Genomic DNA, 21,291 nt, shown 5'->3' on the forward strand with positions numbered 1-21,291 from the left:
CTATAAAACACCTCCGACGTCGAGTTTGTCGTATTAGAGACAGTCTGGTCTCAATAATCTTGCAACATGACAACGCTCATCCACACACCTCGCGCGCAACGGGAGAGGCTCTGCAAAACCTGAAATTTGAACTGATTGACACCTTCCTTACTCCCCCGATCTTGCACCTTGCAATTTTTTTTTCTCTACTCAAGAGACACATCAGGGATAATTATTACACCTTAGACGATGAGGTGAAGGCAGCTGTCAAGTCCCGGATTCGAAAAAAGTCAAAAGAATTTTTCAGTGGCGGAATAAAAAAACTTGGGAAAAATCTGTTAGCCTTAACGGTAACTATGTTGAAAAATAAATATATGATTTTGAAGCTTAAAAATTGTACTTTAATGTACTTTTTGCTCCATGTTGCTATTTGTTTTTGCTCGTGTTCTACAAATATATGTGAAGTACTTTTCAGTCTACCATTATATTTTTAATTTTTCATTGTTTAAAATTTTCTCGATTTAGAATTTTCCTGCGTTCAGAAACTTTAAAAATATCATTAGAAATTTCTCATTAAAAATGTCATTTTATCCTTGTTTAACATTAAACAACAAATATAAAATGATGTCTAATGTTTATAAACACCACTCTTTAAAATGACAATCGATTTATCGAAGAAATATTTTGATATAAAAATTTTGTTTAAAAAACCATATTAATAAAATTCCATGTTATTGTTTCAACTTTGTACAATTCAAAATGCATACGGTCGAATAAAAAGTTAAATAACAAAAAACACTTGAGTATATATATCTTCGTGTAATAATACACTCAAGTTTAAGAATAATAAAGAAGTGTATGTAATTAAAGGTTAAAAGTGTATCTTGAAAAAGTTTAGAAATACTTAAAAATAAAAATGCCTTATAACAATTATCAATCATTATATATTGGCATCTTAGCATTATTAAAAAACGGCGGGCTATTAAACGAATAACTCCATAAGCAATTGTTAAAATACGCCACCTAATATCGGAAATAATAGGGGTAGCCATATTGTCGACAGTAGCCATAATACCCTCTTCTCTTCTATTTTTTTTTTGTTTGTTAAGCGTTCAATCGTAATTTCACACGGTCAGTGTTATTGGTGTGTGTTTCTTGAATGGTGCTCTCATTTTGTACGTACAAAAATTATACAACTTCTATATTAAGGTAAAGTAAATCTCAGATGACGGCTATGCAAGTAAATTTTTAAATATTTATTTACTTTTTGTTCAATTTTCTTGTAAAATTTATTTTTGCACCTCTTTTTTTATGCGTATTTCAATTCTAGACAAAGTTTTTGTGATTTTGTAACGCCAATTTGAAGATATTTAGATGATATAAAAATCGGTAATTTGCGGTACTTGAGCGTCCTCTTAAATAAGAAAGTTAAAGTTGGCACATCAAACTGTCCACAATTCGTATGCTCATGTAACGATGCACACCCCCGAAAAATGTCATGCATTGTCCCCGGCCGCCAACAGCCGGAGAGAGAGCCGCCGGGCTATAACCGGGAGTGCCTCGGGCACCCAATTATAAAGATGATAAGAACTTCGCGCGGTAAAACCGTGCATCGAGCCATCGCGCGCGTTAAGTCGGCGCGCACGCGCACACGAAGGAGCGCGCGTTCGTCCCACTCCGGCGAGCCCGCCGTCAAGCGCCGAAAATGACGGAGGCAAACGGAGTCGCCGAGTATATATAGGGCCGCGTGCTCCGATAGAGGCACCTGTTTCCCGTCAGCCAGCATCATCCGTTGATCCGCTATGTCTGACACTCCTGGAAATAAACGTGGTCGAAGATTGGCCACGGCGGAGGTACTCCGCAATTTCCACACCGCTCCTCATCCTCCGCATCCTCGCGAGCCCGAGCGTCCAACTCTCGTCAAGGTCCTTGGCGAGGGGAGGACTCCCGACCAGCTCACGAACTGCGGTTATCTCCGCTCCTCCACGAAACGCAAGCAAACGGAATCGCCGATACGGGGTTTCAGCCGAGGTACTCGGCGCGTTTCGCGGCATCCTAGCCGTCATCGGCACGCACGCGGCCGCGGTCGCCCTGCCGATTCGCGCATCGCCACAGCGCGACGCGGAGCTCCGCCCATCACGTACCGATACACCCGGAAAAGCCGCGCCCGCATCTAGACATCACTCGCGTTCCGTCGCCTAGCGACACCTCGCGAACCGTATGTATATAAACTTGTAAATAGCCGCGTTTTCAAAAAATCCGTCCGTCCACACGCCGTTCTAAGTTCAAGTACCTTGTCCGTCCGCGCGCACCGAACCACTGTATGCTTTCGGTTCCGTAGAAGCTTAATTAATAAACACGCGTAGATTATATCTCACACACCACCGACTCGTCATTTATACACACGACTCTTTCCTCTCTTCCCGTTCGAGCCCTTTCTATCGCACCGCTCCGACGAGCTAATCCGCGCGAAAGAAAATCGGCAATATTACACTCAAATAAGGTATATTACACACTTTGTCGCAAATTCCTATATGGGATCATTACGGTTTTACATGTGACCGTTATGGTCCCATGTAGATCCACGTAGGTTCCATGCAGGACTCATATAGATTCTATAGAGCATCTGGATCGTTTTCCTATGGAAATTCGCGGCAGGATAGTAATAAAGGTGTTCTTAAATATGATATTTATTTTTTATATTGATTTTGCATATGTCTTCACGGTATGATGTGAAGATACGTATTTATTTAAGAACTGTAACTTTGACATTTTGATACTAGGATTTTCGTTTTGATCTCAGAAATCTGTCATTAATGAATGTCACGCGAAATCTAAGACACCCTATATATATTTGTATATGAGAGAGTGAGGTAAGTCGGACCAATTTGCAGTTTTTGCTCTCTATAAAACTCTACACAAATATAGTTCGATCATAAAAATGGAGGTGCCGTTGGAAAGATAATTTAATTCCCGTCATTTTTGCTTCATTTCAAAACGTTTTGATGTATCTCTCACCTGTGTTGAATTACAATATAATGGAAAATGTAAAAACGCTTTTTCCAGTCTGATTTAGAACTACAGGTTTCAAATCGGACCATTCCCTAGTCCAAATCGGGCATTTCTATTTTTATCGACTTTCAAATAGAATTTTAAAAGATTTTAATGTATTTTTTTAGTATTGAGTAAAAACAAGTAATTTAAGAGTAAAAAAATAAAAATTTTATTTACAAAAAACAATTCGAAACAATTTATTTAATTAGAAGTTTCCTGATAATGTTATGATATTGTTATTATATAATTAGAGTTGAAATCAATAAAATTTAATTATTTCGAGTGTAAAAACTCATAATATTTTACTAATTTAATTAACATTTCTAAAATCAGATTTAATCACCAGTGCTACGATCAAGTTGTAATTCTGAGGTAAAAGTTCGATTTGGAAATAAGTCCTTCCAAACTTTGGAACAAATTTTACAATAAACCGTAAGTGATCACAAAATGATTGATATATTTTTAAATCTACACTTTTTAATTATTTCAAATCAATTACTTTTTAAAATTTTAGTATCTTTTAAATAATGAATTATAAAAATTATCTTTTTTAAAATAATTTTTACACGTGATGGCTAAAAGTACGTATTTGCGTCTATGTTATGAATGTTTTGACAAAGAACTGTCAAATTGCTGTCACATGTTTGATGTCTTATAAGGACTTTACATTATGAATGGCACGTAAATCTACTTAACCTGTCTTCGTTTAAATTAATAAGATCCTATTTAGAACATTGTCCGATTTAGCTCACTCTCCCCTTTATTATATATACAATATACATTTATGCTTATCAGTGTTGTGCTTAGATAACTTAAAATTTATCTAAATAAAGATAACATAAATTACGTGTAAATGTATCTTAGATAAGATATAGCTGATTTAATTTCAATTTATCTAGATAAAAGATGAAAAATATATAGTTTTATCTAGATAATTATCAGATAATATCGTTATTCAGCAAAAAAACAATTTAGAATATGAAATATGTTTATATTTCTAAATAAATTTTAAAAAAAAATTTTTTTTCAAATAATACTAACAAAAAATATTTTTTGTTTTTAAATCAATACGCAATTAAAAATAAAAATTAAGGATAGAAAAAATATATAAATATAATTCACATTATATGAGTGACAAAATTTTTTATAAATTTTTGAATTTATAGTTTGGGGCAATTTTTATATTGCACTATTGTTGATCTGAACTGCGTTTCGATACATATTGCCAGTACTAAAAACCTATAATTAACGTTATGTATCTATAGATTTTCAGTATTGGCAATAAATTTTGCAATTCTTGAATAAATTTGTTAGGATAAATGGTAACTTGGATGCTTCTAAGGCTAAAGACAGTACTTCATTCTTGTTATTGCATTATTCTAGATAATTTAAAAAAATATTTTTTTATCTAAGATGAAGATGAAGATTATGTGATAATAATCTATATAAAATAAAGTTATTTCTTTATCTAGATTATGATTATCTAGATAATTTTATATAGATAACGGCAAATACTGATGCTTATAGTAATTATATTTTTTGAAATCTTTATTTGAATTTGCACTTAGATATGCATTTATAATAAAATATTTAATTATTTTTTGTTCATACTTTTATTTGCTTATTATTTATTATTTCTACATCTACCGTTTAATTTTTTCTAAAATTAGCGTATTATAAATGCGTCACCTGATATGATGATTTCATTTTGTAATTGAATAGATGAATTTCCGGACTATAAAAAATCTTTTTCATATCTTTCAACGACACCTTGAGTGAACACAATTCTGTGTGATTTGCGTATCTGTCGTGATCATATGCAGTAATATCTAATATCCATTCCTGTAAAATAAAATAATATAATTATTTGAAAAAATGAATCAAAACTTACTTTGTCATTATTACAATAAAAAATTCTATCATAGAAAACGGTAAAATTCCCATTCATTAACTATCCAACCATAGATGTAAATTTCGGATTTAGCATTATATTAATAAATTAGCAATGCACGTGCTATTAAATTTTAATTATTTTATACGTCATATTATTACATTTCTAGAAAATACAAATTACATTTCCGGTAAAAGTTTTTTTATGCAAGAACATACATAAATATAGAAAAATGTATATAACTGTGTATAAATATACAAGGTGTAACTAAAAAACCATACGGAGCATACCATGAATACAGGATAAAAATCCAAGTCGAAAAGTCCTAAATCATTTTTTGATCTTAGCTTTCTGTTCGTTATTATACAATGTTAAAGTTAGCAAAATAGCACCTGTCTATAGTTAATGAAAGCAGCAAACGGAGAATAGCAAAACGGAGTAAAGCCTTGTGAAGTGCTCTTCTTGCAAAATAATCTGCTAAATTTTTTGTCCCAATAGAGAATAGTTAAAAGATATAGCATTAAATAGTTGCACTAATCATGTACTATGGTGCATTTACCATTCTGCACGTAAAAATTTTTTTTATTAGAAAAATATTTATTGCATTTAAAATTTCAAATCTATCAAAATTAGTGAAATTCACTATTTCAGTTATGATACTCCGTCAGCTCCACTTCTGGCTATTCTTTGTCCTTGCTTTCTCTCCCATAGACAAGCGCTCATTTGCTAACTTTAACACTGAACAGAAAGTTGAAATCAAAAAATGACTCAAGACTTTAAGGGATAACGCCACTTTAGAATTTTCAAAAAATCGGTTTTCTTTTTTTTTTGCTTAAATGATGCTTTAAGGTCTTAAAAATAACGTACAAAAGGTCTAAAAGCGAAGAAAGATCTTTAAGTGTCATTTTTGGAATTTTAAATCATCGTACTTTTTGGTAAGATTTGAAGCGTTTGCGAAGAGAGCCTTCTGAGAATACTAAAAGGATTAGTTATCTACAGTGAAGCTTAATAAGGTTTTCTTAGCTCCCTAGTGAACGTATAAAAGAAAAAGGAATGCATTAATCATATGTAAAAACGAATGGGTACCCGCCTTCGCTACTTGAAGAAATCCACGAAAGGACTTGGAGAAAAAGGCAAATTGACTGGGAAACTTATAGATAAATTGTCTCTTTTTTTGGATTAGCTATCCGTCGTAATTATGAGTCGATAGTTTTAATTGTAAATATGAGACGAGAGATCTGGGCAACCCTTTATCATAAGTTATCCACAGACGAAAAGCCACAGCACAATAAATGCCCGCCCGGTAAAGATTCGTGCTGTAAGTGGCAAAAGATGAAAGCCACTAACACAATGGCTAAATTTAAGCATAAACCAGCTTTTCCTGCTTTTGGACGCTATTAAGCCAATCTATGAAGAATTAAGCAGTGATGATCTTCTTGACCGTTGTTTGAGTGACTAGACACAAAACAGTAATAAAAGTTTCAACTTTGATTTGATCAATGACTCCAAAAACAGATTCCAGCGATAAAGTTATTCTTGATACTGTAAGTAATATTGCTATTTGCATATACAATGATGGCTACTCAAACGTTATGAAAATTATGGAAGAGTTAACCTAACCATGACAATTGAACCGAACTGCTACAATTACTGACTGCCTCGAGACTGACGCGCAACGCATCAAGTATTCGGAGCGCTCGCTAACAAATGCTGCCAAAGAGGCTTGATCATCTCTAAAATCGGTCAAGAAGGATGAGGAGGAGGAGAACAATAAGGAAGGCCACTTGTAGGTATGATGCAAACATCGCAGATTAAAGGTAAATAAAAAATTTCTATCTCTGATTGTTACATTAAACTTTAAACGCGTTTTTCTCGAAATCACTTTTTTTAAGCTTGCAAGTGCGCGCACTTTCAACTATTGTTCAATTTTCGTGTTCAGCTTGATGATAATCGCGAAATATCTACTGCTCAGCTTATGAGCAGAGGCACATACTGTGCGGTATATGTTCTTAACCAAACTGTAGACGAGTGGTGCAGTAACGCCGTACGAAACGTGGACTGGGAAAGCTCCAAATCTGAAGCATTTACAAATTTTTGGCTCAGATGCGTACGTGCATACTCCTAAACAATTCACGCAGAAATTTGATGCGCGAGCGAGCAAGAAGATCTTTGTCGCGTATACAAAGAAATCGACAAATTACAGGGGGAAAGATCTGAAACCGAAAAAGCTCAAAATGTGTTCAACGAAAAAGTTATAATGTCGCCGTCGAGAGAAGGGAAGAAAGAAGAAAACGAAGTAATTTTTCCATCACCAAAAGCCAAGAACAAAAACGGGTACGAGAACGGGAACGAAATCGATACCGAAAAAGACGGCGACAACAAGAAACAAGAAGAAGAGGACAACAATGAGGTTAAGAAACAAAAGAACGAGCTAATAGAAAAAGATTGAAAAGTCCTACAAAAACGCTCGAAAATTAAGACTCCAAACAAATGTCAGTACAACGCAAACGTTGCCGAATGTCGTACCGATGACGTACAAAAAAGCTACAAACACCACTAAAGCCACGCAGTGGACAGGTGTTATTCAAAACAAACTCAAGTCACACGAGGAGAATAGTACAAACTGGAAACTCGTAAAAAGAACGCCGGAAATGAGACTGATTGACTCGAAATGAGTGTTTCGGGTAAAGAAGGATGCAGACGGGAAGTCACATTGATTCAAGACGCCTTTGCGTGCAAGGGGGTTGACTTCAAGGAAACCTTTTCAGTGGTGAGATACGACTCGCTGAGAGTATTGCTAGCGGTGATCGCTACGAAAGATCTCAAAGTAATGCAATTTGACGTTCAAACTGCATTTTTATACGGAAAACTGGAAGAGACGATACATATGGAGATTCCGGAAGGACTCAGGGCGAAAGAAAATCCCAGGAACGTCGCGTGCAAGCTCAAAAAATCTTTATATGGACTAAAACAGACTCCAAGATGTTGGAAACTGAGATTCACAAAATTTCTGAACGAGTTCAACCTAAAAGAGTGCGACGCAGATAAATGTGTGTTTACCAGGAAATTAAAAAACGACGTAGTGTATTTGGCGCTATTTGTCAACGACAGCCTGGTCGCCTCAAACAGTGTAGAGATTGTTAAGACAATAATTCAGCAATTAAGCAAAACGTTCAAAATAACGGTTGAGAATTCAAATACTTTTGTCGCGCTGCAAATTAAACGCGATAGAAAGCAAAAAACGTTAATGATTTATCAAAGCGCATATACGCAAAAGATAATAAAAAAATTCAGAATAGACATGAAAACGTTGAGTGTGCCGGTGGATCCTCACGCAACACTGTCCCCAAGTGAGCAGAACGACGAAGAATTAAGTAACATGCTTTATTGCGAGGCAGTCGGGTCGTTAGTTTTCCTAGCAACCGTATCGAGACCAAATACAGCATATGCGGTAAATTCAGTAAGCAAATATTTGAGCAAACATAATGCGACACACTGACAAGCAGCGGATATTCGCGTATCTTCAAGGCACAATTAATTACGGTATCGAGTATGTAAGCGGCGGTAGAAAAGCAGCATTAATAGGTTTTTCGGACGCTGACTACAGCAAAAATAGCCTTTTTTATATATTTTAAAAGTCGATATTAAAAGTATGTAGAAACATTAAACTGTAAAATGCGTTTTGAAACATTTGATTAATCATTTTTGTTGATTTATCATGTTATACTCTCTTTTGGAGAGTAACTGTAAATGATCCTTAAATTTTGCTGTTGAACGCTCACTTAATGTTCGTTGAAGTCAATATTTGAATTTCGTAAAAAAAAGTGTAAAATGATCTCTCAGAGCTTATTTTAAAAAGCGAAACCTTTTGATTATAAATCGATTTTTCTCGAAGAGAAAAAAAATTCTTTTCCACTATGAAATGAAGGAAGAAATTCATGAAGGATTTTTAAAAATTAAAAATTTACAAAGTAAAAAATTTTTTCTAATGCAATAAAACATCAAATATATTATGGATTTTAATTAATAAATTTTTTACAGGGTTTTTTAATTTTCAATTTTATGTTAATTTGAATAGCAAAAAATTTGCAACTTCCTAAATTTGTTTAAATTTGGAAAATATTTGATTTTTTAAAATCTTTCTCGAATTTCTTACTTCATTTCCTAGTATAAAAAAATCTTCGAGTAAAATCATTAAAATGATCAAAAAGCTTCTCCTTTTAAAATGAGCCCAAGAAGATTGTTTTACAATTTTTTTTACAAAGTTCAAATATCGACTTCAGCAAAGATTAAGTGAACATTTAACAGCAAAATGGATCACCTACAGTTACTCTCTCAAAGAGAGTGTAACATGATAAATCAACAAAAATGATAAATCAAATGCAGTTTACAGCGTTCAAAAGCGTGAATCTTTACCTTAAATTTGCTTACTTATTGAGCGTTGTACAATTTTTATTCACCAAATTATTCAACATTGAAAAAAGAAACCATTTTTGCTTCAATGTTGAATAACTCAGTGAAAGAAAATCGTACAACGCTCAACAAATACGCAAATTAAAAGTAAAGATTCACGCTTTCGAATGCTGTAAACTACATTTGTGTTCGATTTTTATTTACATTAAAATTGTACAACTCTCAACAAGTACGCAAATTAAAGATAAAGATTTACGCCTTTGAATGCTGTAACCGTATTTTTATGAGATTTTTTTTATGCCGTGGAGCTTTTAAAATTTTATTTAAAAAAATCCATTAAATGTTAAAATTTTTATAAAATTTTGACATTTAATGGATTTTTTTAAATAAAATTTGAAAAGCTCCACGGCATAAAAAAAATCTCATAAAAATACGGTTTACAGCATTCAAAGGCGTAAATCTTTATCTTTAATTTGCGTACTTGTTGAGAGTTGTACAATTTTTATTCACCGAGTTGTTTAATATTGAAGCAAAAAAAGGCATTTTTGTTTCAATGTTGAATAACTCGGTGAATAAAAATCGTACAACTCTCAACAAGAACGCAAATTAAAGATAAAAATTTGCGCTTTCAAATGCTGTAAACTGGATTTGCGTGCAATTTGATTTCACGTCGAGCTTCATAGAGCTTTGCAAAGTTTGTAAACAATTTTGAGATTTGACGTATCCCCATTTGAATTCGTGTAACTTTGTAAATAATCTGTAAGCCGTTTAATGAATTATCAATCTTGAAATTTGAGATTTCAAGCTTTAAAATTCTTTTTCGAACATTTTTTTACGATTATTTTTGACAAAGTTACACTTTCTTGAATTTCTTAACTTTTGAGAGTTAGAATAGATGATCCTTTAATTTTGCTGCCGAGTGTATTTATGTATGTTTTTGCATAAAAATTTTTTTTCAGGAAAATAGAAACATGAAATTACAGTAATAATGTTTTTCTGAAACATATAGAGTGAAGAAAAACCCTGAAAAATCTTGAAAAATATAATTTTTCTTCTCGAGATCTACAACAAGAAAATGCAATAAAAAAAAGTAGTTTCTATCTGAAAATTTGAAAATAATTTCCGAAATATTAGGAGGAAGCGATACTTTTCTAACAACCTATATCTTTTATTGTATTTTCTTGTAGTCGATCTAAAGAAATTTTTAAAACACTATAAAAAAGTTATTTTTTATTATGTACTTTCCGAATTGTGAGGCTTGAAAACTATAGTATACTGTAACTTTCAAGCCTCATAACTTAGAAACTACTTAAAAAAGAAATAACTTTATTATAGTGTTTTAAAAAGCTCTCAACACCAACTATCAGTTTCTGGGATCAAAAAAGTGTAGTCTATTAAAAAAAATTGACGTAACTTTAACCTGATCTTGGCAATGCCACTCAAAGTTAAATTGATAAAATCAGTAAATAGATCTATTCTAGCGCTACAACTTTTATCTGAAACATTTTTTCGTAAAACTTATATTTTTCGAGATTTTTCAGGGTATCCGTATTTTTTCTCACCCTTCATAATATCCTATATAACAATAGTACATTATGCAAAAAAAAGAACGTTTTTTGTAGCATTCGAGGGAAAACTAGCGTGTGGCATTTTCCTGTCACTGTCTGTTCCGGTTATAGGTTATGAGAGATCAGTGTACTACCTTCGCATGCATTTTGACCTTACGCTCAGCGCATGCGTCACGAAATGTGCGGAGTCACGTAACAAAAGTGCGCGTAGAGAATCGTACGAGAATCTTGATTTTGCCCATTTTGCCGTCCACGGATGGCAATATCCCCCATCCCAAAAATTATCCATTTACGGCCATGTTACTAACCGTCCCAGAATATCACGAAAAACGTGCTTTCTTTGCATAAAAACTTTACTTTAGTTTCCTGCGGCTTTGTGTTTGCAATGACAAAAGTCTCTTTGTAGATTGGACTGGCAGTATGCCTAATGCTCCTTGTTCTAAAACTATGCAATTTTTGCCGCTTCTTGTGACTCCATGATTGTTTCATAATATTCAACGCGACATAAGGTTCCAATGTGCCGTTGTATTGTTTTGGAGGAAGGCCACACAGCGCCTATAAAACAGATAGATACAAAATGCTTCATTTCCATTATGTGATTTTATATACAACATGAAGCATCATATTTAATTGATTGATCAATTAAACATTTTAATATTTATGTTCCTATATAGCATGTAATGTCAGTAATATTATGAAAATACCTATTATAAATTACAATGAAATTTTACGGAAATCTCATGATAATATTATATTACAATATTGCAGTTGTACTACTGAGGTATCACAATCTAATATTTTTGTAACAGTTGTATAATATTGCAGTGTAATATATGGTATTTGAAATATTTCTGCATCATCGCAAAATATTATAACAAAGTATGGTAAATATGACAAAAATACGCGGCACTGCCGATAAATAAATGGGAGGATATTTTATTTCTCGTAATTAAAAACCTACACATGATAGAATAAAAGATAGAGCATTACTTTTTAACCACGTTTTAATAAAATAACTTTTGAGAGTATCCTTTGGATTCGAGATAAAAGCAAATAAATTATATGCAATAATATAACTGTAATATATATGTAATATAAAAATATTTAAATGATTTAATTCACAATAGTACATAAATGTTACAGGAATACAATTGTGCCATCGGCATTACATTATTGTGATTTAATTTGGCAGACATTTTATTAGGTGTACAACCAATTCTCACTGCTAACTTTCGATGATGCTGACCCTTACAGAAAATAAATATATTGAGATCTTAATACTTAATAATGATAATACTAATTGGCTGATACTTATAAAATCGGCAAATACTTGATGTTAGTATTGACAAATACCTAGTATTAATATTGGCAAATACTAAGTATTAGTATTAACGGCTGTAATAAAAAATATAAAAAACGTACACCAAACTCACTGATTTTATTTATTGAATATACAAATTATGAAGGAATGATTAAATTACATGTATACAATGGCTAAAAAAGGATTAAACCTTTTAAAGGGGTTTTGATGTTATAAAAAGAATAAATAATTTGATTACTTATAACATTTGTAACAATTAATTATTTTTATAAATAAAAAAACTTTTATTAAATTGTATAATTTTATAGCTTTAAAATAAGATTTTTTTATCGCTGTATGATTTTATCCTTATTTGCATTTATTTATTATAATAAAATACTTAATTGTACTTTAAAAAACGAGGTTTTGATAAAATCGTGAATTTTGTAAATCTGATTTCAGAAAGAATCAGTCACGTTATATTTCTATTCCCTCATAGTAATTATAATATAGGCAATAATGCTCAAGTATTAATGTCTACATTATGATTACTATAAGTATTCATCAATACTGATTGTGATCATTCAATATTTATTAATACTTAACTATCTTTAACATTGAACAATACCAATCTTTAACACCTAGTACTCACCAACACTAACTATCAATATTCTGTATTCATCAATACTTAATCTTTATTAATACTTAAATATTCAACTGATTTTCAATATTCAATATTTTAACTTAAATACTAAGTATTAAGCCTCAATATTTATTTTTAATGGAAGTGTATAAAAATTTTTGAGGCTAATTGTACTTTAAAGTAACGATAAAAGTAACTATTCAAATCGTTACCATTACCGAAATGTAACTCATTACAAATTATAATATGTAACGCCGTTATTTATTCATTACCGAAAAATGTAATTGTAATGGTAACGACGTTACAAATACCACGTTACTTGCTAACCTTTATTATGACCTTTACTACAATAATTTTACTGTGTCTTTATAAAATTCCAAAAATGTTTATACTACATGTTATTATAATTGCTACGAGAAAATAATTGTTGTGATATTGTTGTTATATTATACTACATGAGTTATATTATATACTATATGAATCATTATTAAAGTAAAACTTTTTTGTGAAACTCTTGTCTTGTGTTTTTGCACAAAATACCAATAACGCACTTCAATACCGATAATGAGCTTCCCAGGAATAATGTCGCAGGGAGGCAAATATTGCAAACTCATTGTCAATTCAGTTGGAAATTCTTTCACGTTTTCATCATTTTTCTGCTTGTCTGGGTAAATCAAATTCTGCAATTTCCAGAAAAATAAATTAATCGTCAAATATAGCGCAATAATATGATAGAACTCCATTTCCATTTAACAGTGCATAATTACCAATGTAGAAGAATACTCCACATTCTTGCATTGAGCGTTGGTAGAATTAAATGAGTCCATATGAGATTCTCCATTCTCACTAATAGTACCTGCATAGCACAATATTATTATTTTGTTATGTAGGCATTGTACTTAATGCGCTAAAAGAAATATCCGCGTGAAAATTTATCCAGGTATTCCATACTTAATACTGGCGTTATATGGGTATTAATAAGGGAAAATAAAAGTTCGTCAATCTTAAACCCATTTAGAATATAGTTAAGATAATTAACTTAAATTTACTAGTTACGATCCATGGAAAACCTAGTTTGGATTCGACTTTATCTCTAACAAGAGGAAGACCAGGTGACTCATTCTAGAATTCCGGTCCCAATTTTTTTAATTATTCTAGAGACGAAGAAAAAGTTTACGTTTCCCAGCGTTTGATTGAATAGGGTTTAGTTTCAGAGTAATAAATTTGTGAAAATTGGCCATATCTAAAGCGCGCCATGTGAGCTTTCCCGGTAACCATACTTCCAACCAGTGCAGTTGGCTCCGTGAGTTAAGTGCTTGCTTCATAATCGTAAGATCCGAGTTTGCTCTCGGAGGTGAGCAATAATTTTTTTTTAATGAGTATTTTTATTTATTTTTATTTATTTTAATAATATTGATATAGTATGCAAATTTTTTAAATAGAAAATTTAATTATATTTTAAACATTAATTTAAATTTAATTTTAAAGGAATTTTAATTCAAGTAATATTATTTAAAATAATAAATAAGTATACCAATAAGAAGAAAATGGTATAATATACGTTTATTTTTGGAATTATCGTATGGTGTAAACCTTGTATATTAAACGTATTTGAAGTCGGTCTAATTTCCGTTTTCATGACCGTCTCAGAAACGTTTTCATATACTAAATAATTTTTATTCATTTATTAAACGTTAAGCATATACGAATTATATTAGGATTAAAGACCTAAATAATTAATGAATTAATTACGAGTATATAGTCGTATAAAACATGTATTAATAAATCCATAATTTATACGTAATAAATGTTTACTTTACAAAAAAAATATTCCTTGTAATCCTTTTTGTTAAAAAAAGGATTAAATTTGAATTAAGCATTTAATTTATGTACAAGAATAAATTACAATACAAATTGTTAATTATACATAAAGATATAAAGTTTATGTGGAACAGCGTTTCACATACCCTATGATCAGAAAGTACCGGGAATTTTTAAATAAAACAAAATAGAGTTAAATTTCAGGCAAATTTATTTTATCTCCTTCAAAATATGATCCATCTGAAGCAACACACATGTGCCAACGCTTGACCCAGTCCTCCATGCATCCCTGGTAGGCCGACGAAGGGATGGCCTTTAGTTCCCTCGTCGCATTCTCTTTGATCTCCTCGATCGACTGAAATCTCTTTCCACGAAGTGGCAACTTCAACTTGGGGAACAAAAAAAAGTCGCACGGGGCCATATCAGGTGAATACGATGCTTGCTTGATGGTATTTACTTGATGTTTGGTCAAATAATTCAGTACAATTCGGGCTCGGTGCGATGGTGCGTTATCATCATGCAAAATCCAAGAATCCATACCCAAAACATCAACCACAATATGCTGTGCCGTTCCATATGCAATGCCAAGTTCACTAGACATCTCTCTTAAGCTGGTATGATGATTTTCAAGCACCATTTCTTTCACTTTCTTCACGTTTTTATCGGTGTTCGACGTCGATGGACGTCCGGAACGAGGGAAATCTTCCACCACTGTACGACCACTTTTAAAGTCTTTATATCACTCGTATGCTCTTGTTTTTGATAGAGCAGATTCGCAAAATGCTTTTTGCAACATTTTCAGTGCATCGGCACACGAAATTTCGTTCGCAATACAAAATTTCAAACAAACTCTTTGTTCAACAAAATTATTCATAGTAAAATGCGGCAAAATGAAAAAAGTTGACTGATGTAAACAAACGCCAGGCAGACACTAATGATCGGATGGCACTAAAACCTGACAGATGTGCGTCTTAAGGTCGTACCAACATAAGAAAAAAAAATAAACCGGTTCCCGCATGCGCGGTACTTTTAAATAAAAAATTCCCGGTACTTTCTGATCATAGGGTATACCCCATTATTCGAAGAAAATATAGATTATTCGTCTTGAGGTTATATAACAAGAAGCTCCCAAAAGTCTCACCAAAATTTGAGGTGGAAAATCGGCTGCGGTGGCACCTAGGTATAACGCCTGTGGTCGCATTCGACTCACGAGAAGATCCTTCGCGGCGTGGCCACCTAGCGAAAGCCGCACAAGCTGCGAAGGCTGGCGTCGCGAAAAAGCTTTGAGACTCAAAACCAAAACAAATCGCGTGATTTTCGAAAGAACCGTAATATGTTTTTACGTGTAAAATAACTATTAATAATTGAATGTCTTGGATTTTAACCGTATTCGGTATTTCCGAAATGTTTTATAAATGTTTTTCATTTCATAAATAATATACATCTTCAATAAACTTATAATTAGCTATATCAAATGTGGTATAAAATACGTTTATTATTCATTTAAATATTGCTGCAATGAAAACATATAAATATATTTTAAGCTCAAACTTTTATTAACATATCTAAAAAGTATATCATACCTGGATATTCTTGATACGTTTTTTAAAGTGACAATTTTTAAATGGACAAATCATAAACGTATTTAAGAAACGATTATTTAATTAGTATCTAATAATATTTGATAGTATTTCTATACGTGTTATAAACGTAGATAAAATTCTGGCATTTTATGATACGTTATTTAAACGGACAACTTTTGCAAATCATAAACGTATTTAAGAAACGTTTATTTAATTAGTATATGATGGTATTTGATATTATTTCTATACGTGTTATAAATGTAGATACAATTCTGGTATTTTATAAACCATTTTTCAACATATAAAATACGTTTTGTATCATATATATGTAATAAAAACAATTATTATAAACGTATATTGCACTAACGTATAAAAACCGTTTTGCCTATATTATCTGCCATATACCTATACCTCTTTTACACCGTACTTACGTTTAATAAACGTATATTAAACGATCCTGTTCTTATTGAATAATAATTATAATATATAAGTTATTTGTAATGGATAATATATAAAGGCAATGTATCTAAATTTTCAAATTGTTTAAATTTAAAACTGGTAAAAGAAGCGGATACAAAATGGTAATTGAACGAGAAGTTTTTAATCCCCTTGCAGGTATGTATTTGGTTATAAAGCCTAAATGCTTTCATGTGTATTTTTTTCGACAAGTGAAAAACTTCATCCAAAGAATCTAAAATTCTTTTAAACAAAATCGGCAGCTTTCTTTGCGAGAAGACGCAATAAAGTTTCATTTTTTAATTCATTCACATTTATCAACGGGGACTTTTACAGATATAATCAAGTATGCTTGATTTGCATCGAAATTAATTCCTGAAAGAAGTGTGTTTCGAAACGTCAACGAAATATATTTTCTCCCAGACTTACGGAAAAATAAATGTGTATGCGTTACACCTTCTTTTATTCATTGTACAAGCTCTAGAAAATTTATATGCTTCAAATTTGTTTTATGATGTTTATCATCCAAGTAAAACGTTCCGCATCATTTCGCAAATAATTAAATTTTGTAATAAAAATATTCACATTTATATTCACATGTTTATTTATTTTTCTTCTTCTACGATTAATTATTTTCAAAACTTAAATAGAAATTTAAAATACTGTTAGTATTATTTTCAATTAAATTTTAAATTTAAACAGTTTGAAAATTTAGATACATTGCCTTTATGTTATCTATTACAAATAACATATATTATTATTATTACTTATTTGTTATTTCAAATATAATTGAATTAAAATTCCTTTAAAATAAAATTTAATATTTAGAATGTGGTATTAAATTAAATTTTCTATTTAAAAAATTTACGTGTTATATCAACACCATCAAAATAAATAAAAATAAATAAAAACTTTCAAAAAAAATATTGCTCACCTCCGGGAGCGAACCTGGATCTAACGATTATAAAGCAAGCACCTAACTCACGGAGCCTACCTTAGAACATATATGTGGGAGCCAACTGCACTGGTTGAAAGTACGGTTACCGAAAAGGCTCATATGACGCGCTTCGGATATGGCCAGTTTTCACAAATTTATTACTCTGAAACTAAGGCCTATTTAATCAAACGCCGGGAGACGGAAACTTTTTCGTCTCCAGAATAATTAAAAAAATTGGGGTCAAAATCCCAGGGTGAGTCACCTGGTCTTTCCCTTGTAAGATAATTATAAGGTACCCGAGGCAAATAAGGCCCACCTAATTTATTTTATTTTTTATAAATTCTATTTACAAAGATATCAAAATAAACTAAATGAGAATAAAATGTTTATTTCACTCGAGTACTTTTTGTTGTTCTAAATAATAAATATTTCATTACTTTGAGTCTGGAATCTGCCAAAACCTTCTCCTCCTCTATGTGTGTGTGCGTGTGCGTGTGCGTGTGCGTGTGCGTGTGCATGTGCGTGTGCGTGTGCGTGCGCGGGTGCGTGTGCGTGTGCGTGTGTGTGTGTGTGTGTGTGTGTGTGTGTGTGTGTGTGTGTGTGTGTGTGTGTGTGCGCGCGCGCGCGCGTGTGTGTGTGCATGTGTGTGCGTTTGTGCATGTGTGTGCGTGTATGCATGTGTGCGTGTATGCATGTGTGCATGTGTGCATGTGTGCATGTGTGCATGTGTGCATGTGTGCATGTGTGTGTGTATGTGTGTATGTATGTATGTATGTATGTATGTATGTATGTATGTATGTATGTATGTATGTATGTATGTATGTATGTATGTATGTATATATATATATATATAAATCCTTTATAATTTTACTTGTAAGTTATAATCATAACTTTTATTACAAAGAATTATGTATGTGCTTAACACTTCAAAACATGTAACATCAGTACAAAATTACTACAAAAAAAAAACGCCTATGTGTGCGTGCGCCTAAAAATCTTTATTTTTTTAATCAAAATAATGTGTATTAATATTTTCTACAAAATCTCTTATTTAAACCTAAGTGGTATTTACTTAAAATAAATATCTTGAAATTGTGTAATCTAATAAAAATAATATGCGTTTCTTCAAAAAAAATCTATAAAATCTTTAAAGTGCACCTATTATAAAGAGAATATACTTTTTCTACAAAACCTAAGTGGTATAGTATTTGTATTTTTATTGAAAAATATTCCTATCGTAACTCAACTGATAGTATCTTTAATTATTATATAAAACCTAAGTGGTACTATCTCTGTATTGCCATTGAAAAATCTTCCTATTTTAAAAATTTAAGTGATAGCATTATTAATTCTCATTGAAAAATTTTATTCCAACCCAAGTGGTATTTCATTAAATAAATAATATCTTAAAATTGTGTAATTTAATTCAACCTAAATGCATTTTTCAAAAAAATTTTGTAAGTAATCAAAGTGTACTATTTTTGTATTTCCATTAAAAAATCTTTCAGTTTTAACCCAAATGGTTGTATGTAATTTTAATAAATATCAATAGAATATATAACATTTAATATAAAAGAATTAAAAAGGAAACAGTTTAAAATGAAAAAATTTTATTGAAATAAAAAGTTTTTAATGTACAAAAACATAGCGCTGCTAGATAGGAAATACAATGAGAAAAATTAAATAATTTTTATACAAAATTTAATTGCTACTATCTCTCTATTGTTATTGAAAATCTTCTAATCCAAGTGGTATTTAATTGAAAATAAATAATATATTAAAATTTTGTTTTATAATTTAACTTAAATAATTAATATTTTAACAGAAATGAGAAAATTTTATTGAAATAAACAATTTTTAATAATCTTTATTTTTTTAATAAAATCCAAGTGGTGATATCTTTTCCTATCTAGCAGCGCCATATTTTTGTGCATTAAAAATTTTTTATTTTAATAAAATTTTCTTATTTTCTACTGTTTCCTCTTTAATTCTTTTATTTTAAATGTTATATATTCCATTGAAACTTATTAAAATTAAACACAACCACTTGGGTTAAAACTAAATTATACACGCGCATATAGTATGTTTCGATATGTTCCGTATTAGAAGATATTTGTGTCTACGTGTGTATATTTTTACTCAATATAAAGTCTATATATATATATATATTAATAATATTAGTATTTACATATCTAAATACAAATAAAAAAAGCAACGATGTTAATTACATAACAGAACAGTAATTGCATAATAGTTTTCATTTCTATATAAAAATTTAATAATAAATTTCTGTAGGATATTTTAGTGGATAAACTTTGAGAATATATAAAGATATTCATGAAAGAGTTTTGAAACCAACAAATTGTGAACTATACAATTGTAATAAGTTTTTTTTTTTATTACCCTTGGATGTTTATCTATTAAATTTGAAGCGTTCGGCATATGTAGTAATACGTTTTATTGTAACAAATACATTGCACGCTTACATTACTGTAGTCTTATATTGTAGTATTTCTAAAAATGGACATTTCAACGTTGCCACAATAACATTGCAGAAACATATATATGATAAGAAATACATGATAAGTTGATAAGAATGTAGTTGTGGCGCTTTATAGTAACAACCGAACTGCTTCGATGAAACATACTTTCTCCGTTTTTGCAAACCTTTACGAACCTTTGATTGGTAACAATCGGTTGCAATAAGATATTTTTGTATGCGATTCAGGATATATCAATGTTATTTATTATAATTTCAATAAAATATTTCAATCAGAAATAGGATTAATTGATAATTTAAAAATTCTTCTAAAGTTTAATCTAAATACAGTGAAAATACGTACCATTATTATCATTTTCGTATAAACTGCCAAGTCTCCAAGATCTATAGCTGATGTCATTTAATTTTAAGTTGTCTTTTGCCTGGCTCTCCGTTCTTAGCGATACACTCTTGTCCTCCTTGTCTGTGGAAAATAGTTCAATGTCATATCCGTTTTTCTTGTAGAGAACAATTTAACGCTCCATGCGTCTTTCGCCTGACACAAATTTCTTTTCTGACATATAATTTAAAAGATAATATATTTTGATATTTTAACACGATTTAAATATTCTTCTTGCATAATTTTGCATATTAAATAAGCGATCGTTGAATTGTAATACAAAAGTTACATGGCTATCGTAAGATGATTCTATAATGCGACGCGCATAAACGTAATAGAAATGTATAGTGTGAAAAATTCGCGAAGAATATGTATAGGGAAAATACAATGGGCGTTCATGACAACTGGAAGGTTATGGTATATTGTGTGTTAGCTAGTTGACGTGTCTAATTATATAACGTTGCAACGAAAGAAACAACCACAAGTGCATATGTATGTCATGCGACATAATGCAATGGCGTAATTCACTTAAAGCTATTGTAAAGAAATTTATACTTGAAATTTGACAATCCATTATATCTATTTTTGTAATAATAAAAAGCTAACGAAAAAATTATAGATTGTTCTAAATTGCATTTTAAAATAATAAAAAAAAAATTGGCAATAAATTTTCTGGATTATAAATTATTTTAATAAGAAGCAGAAATGTATTCCATGTGGAAAATGTATTAAGAAATAATGACAAATATCTAAATTTTCTAAATATA

At 31.0% G+C, this 21,291-nt stretch overlaps 2 protein-coding genes across 8 annotated transcripts in view; one reads left to right on the top strand and one right to left on the bottom strand.

Annotated features, from left to right (window-relative positions):
• LOC105206064 (synaptotagmin-1) overlaps window positions 1–21,291 on the bottom strand; it is a 46,122-nt gene that overhangs the window by 20,297 nt on the left and 4,534 nt on the right. For all 7 annotated transcript variants that reach the window (XM_039456985.1, XM_011175599.3, XM_011175596.3 and 4 more), the window contains 5 exons: window positions 20,489–20,608; window positions 13,616–13,704; window positions 13,400–13,528; window positions 11,263–11,460; window positions 4,723–4,875 (listed from right to left, as the gene is read on the bottom strand). In XM_039456985.1, coding sequence (XP_039312919.1) covers window positions 4,723–4,875; window positions 11,263–11,460; window positions 13,400–13,528; window positions 13,616–13,704; window positions 20,489–20,608 — 689 coding nt within the window. The remainder of the gene's footprint in view (window positions 1–4,722; window positions 4,876–11,262; window positions 11,461–13,399; window positions 13,529–13,615; window positions 13,705–20,488; window positions 20,609–21,291) is intronic.
• The window catches only part of LOC105200182, a 112,490-nt gene that overhangs the window by 2,964 nt on the left and 88,235 nt on the right, over window positions 1–21,291 (top strand). The window lies entirely within an intron of this gene.

This window comes from Solenopsis invicta, chromosome 14 (assembly GCF_016802725.1).
Source record: "Solenopsis invicta isolate M01_SB chromosome 14, UNIL_Sinv_3.0, whole genome shotgun sequence".
Lineage (NCBI taxonomy): Eukaryota > Metazoa > Arthropoda > Insecta > Hymenoptera > Formicidae > Solenopsis > Solenopsis invicta.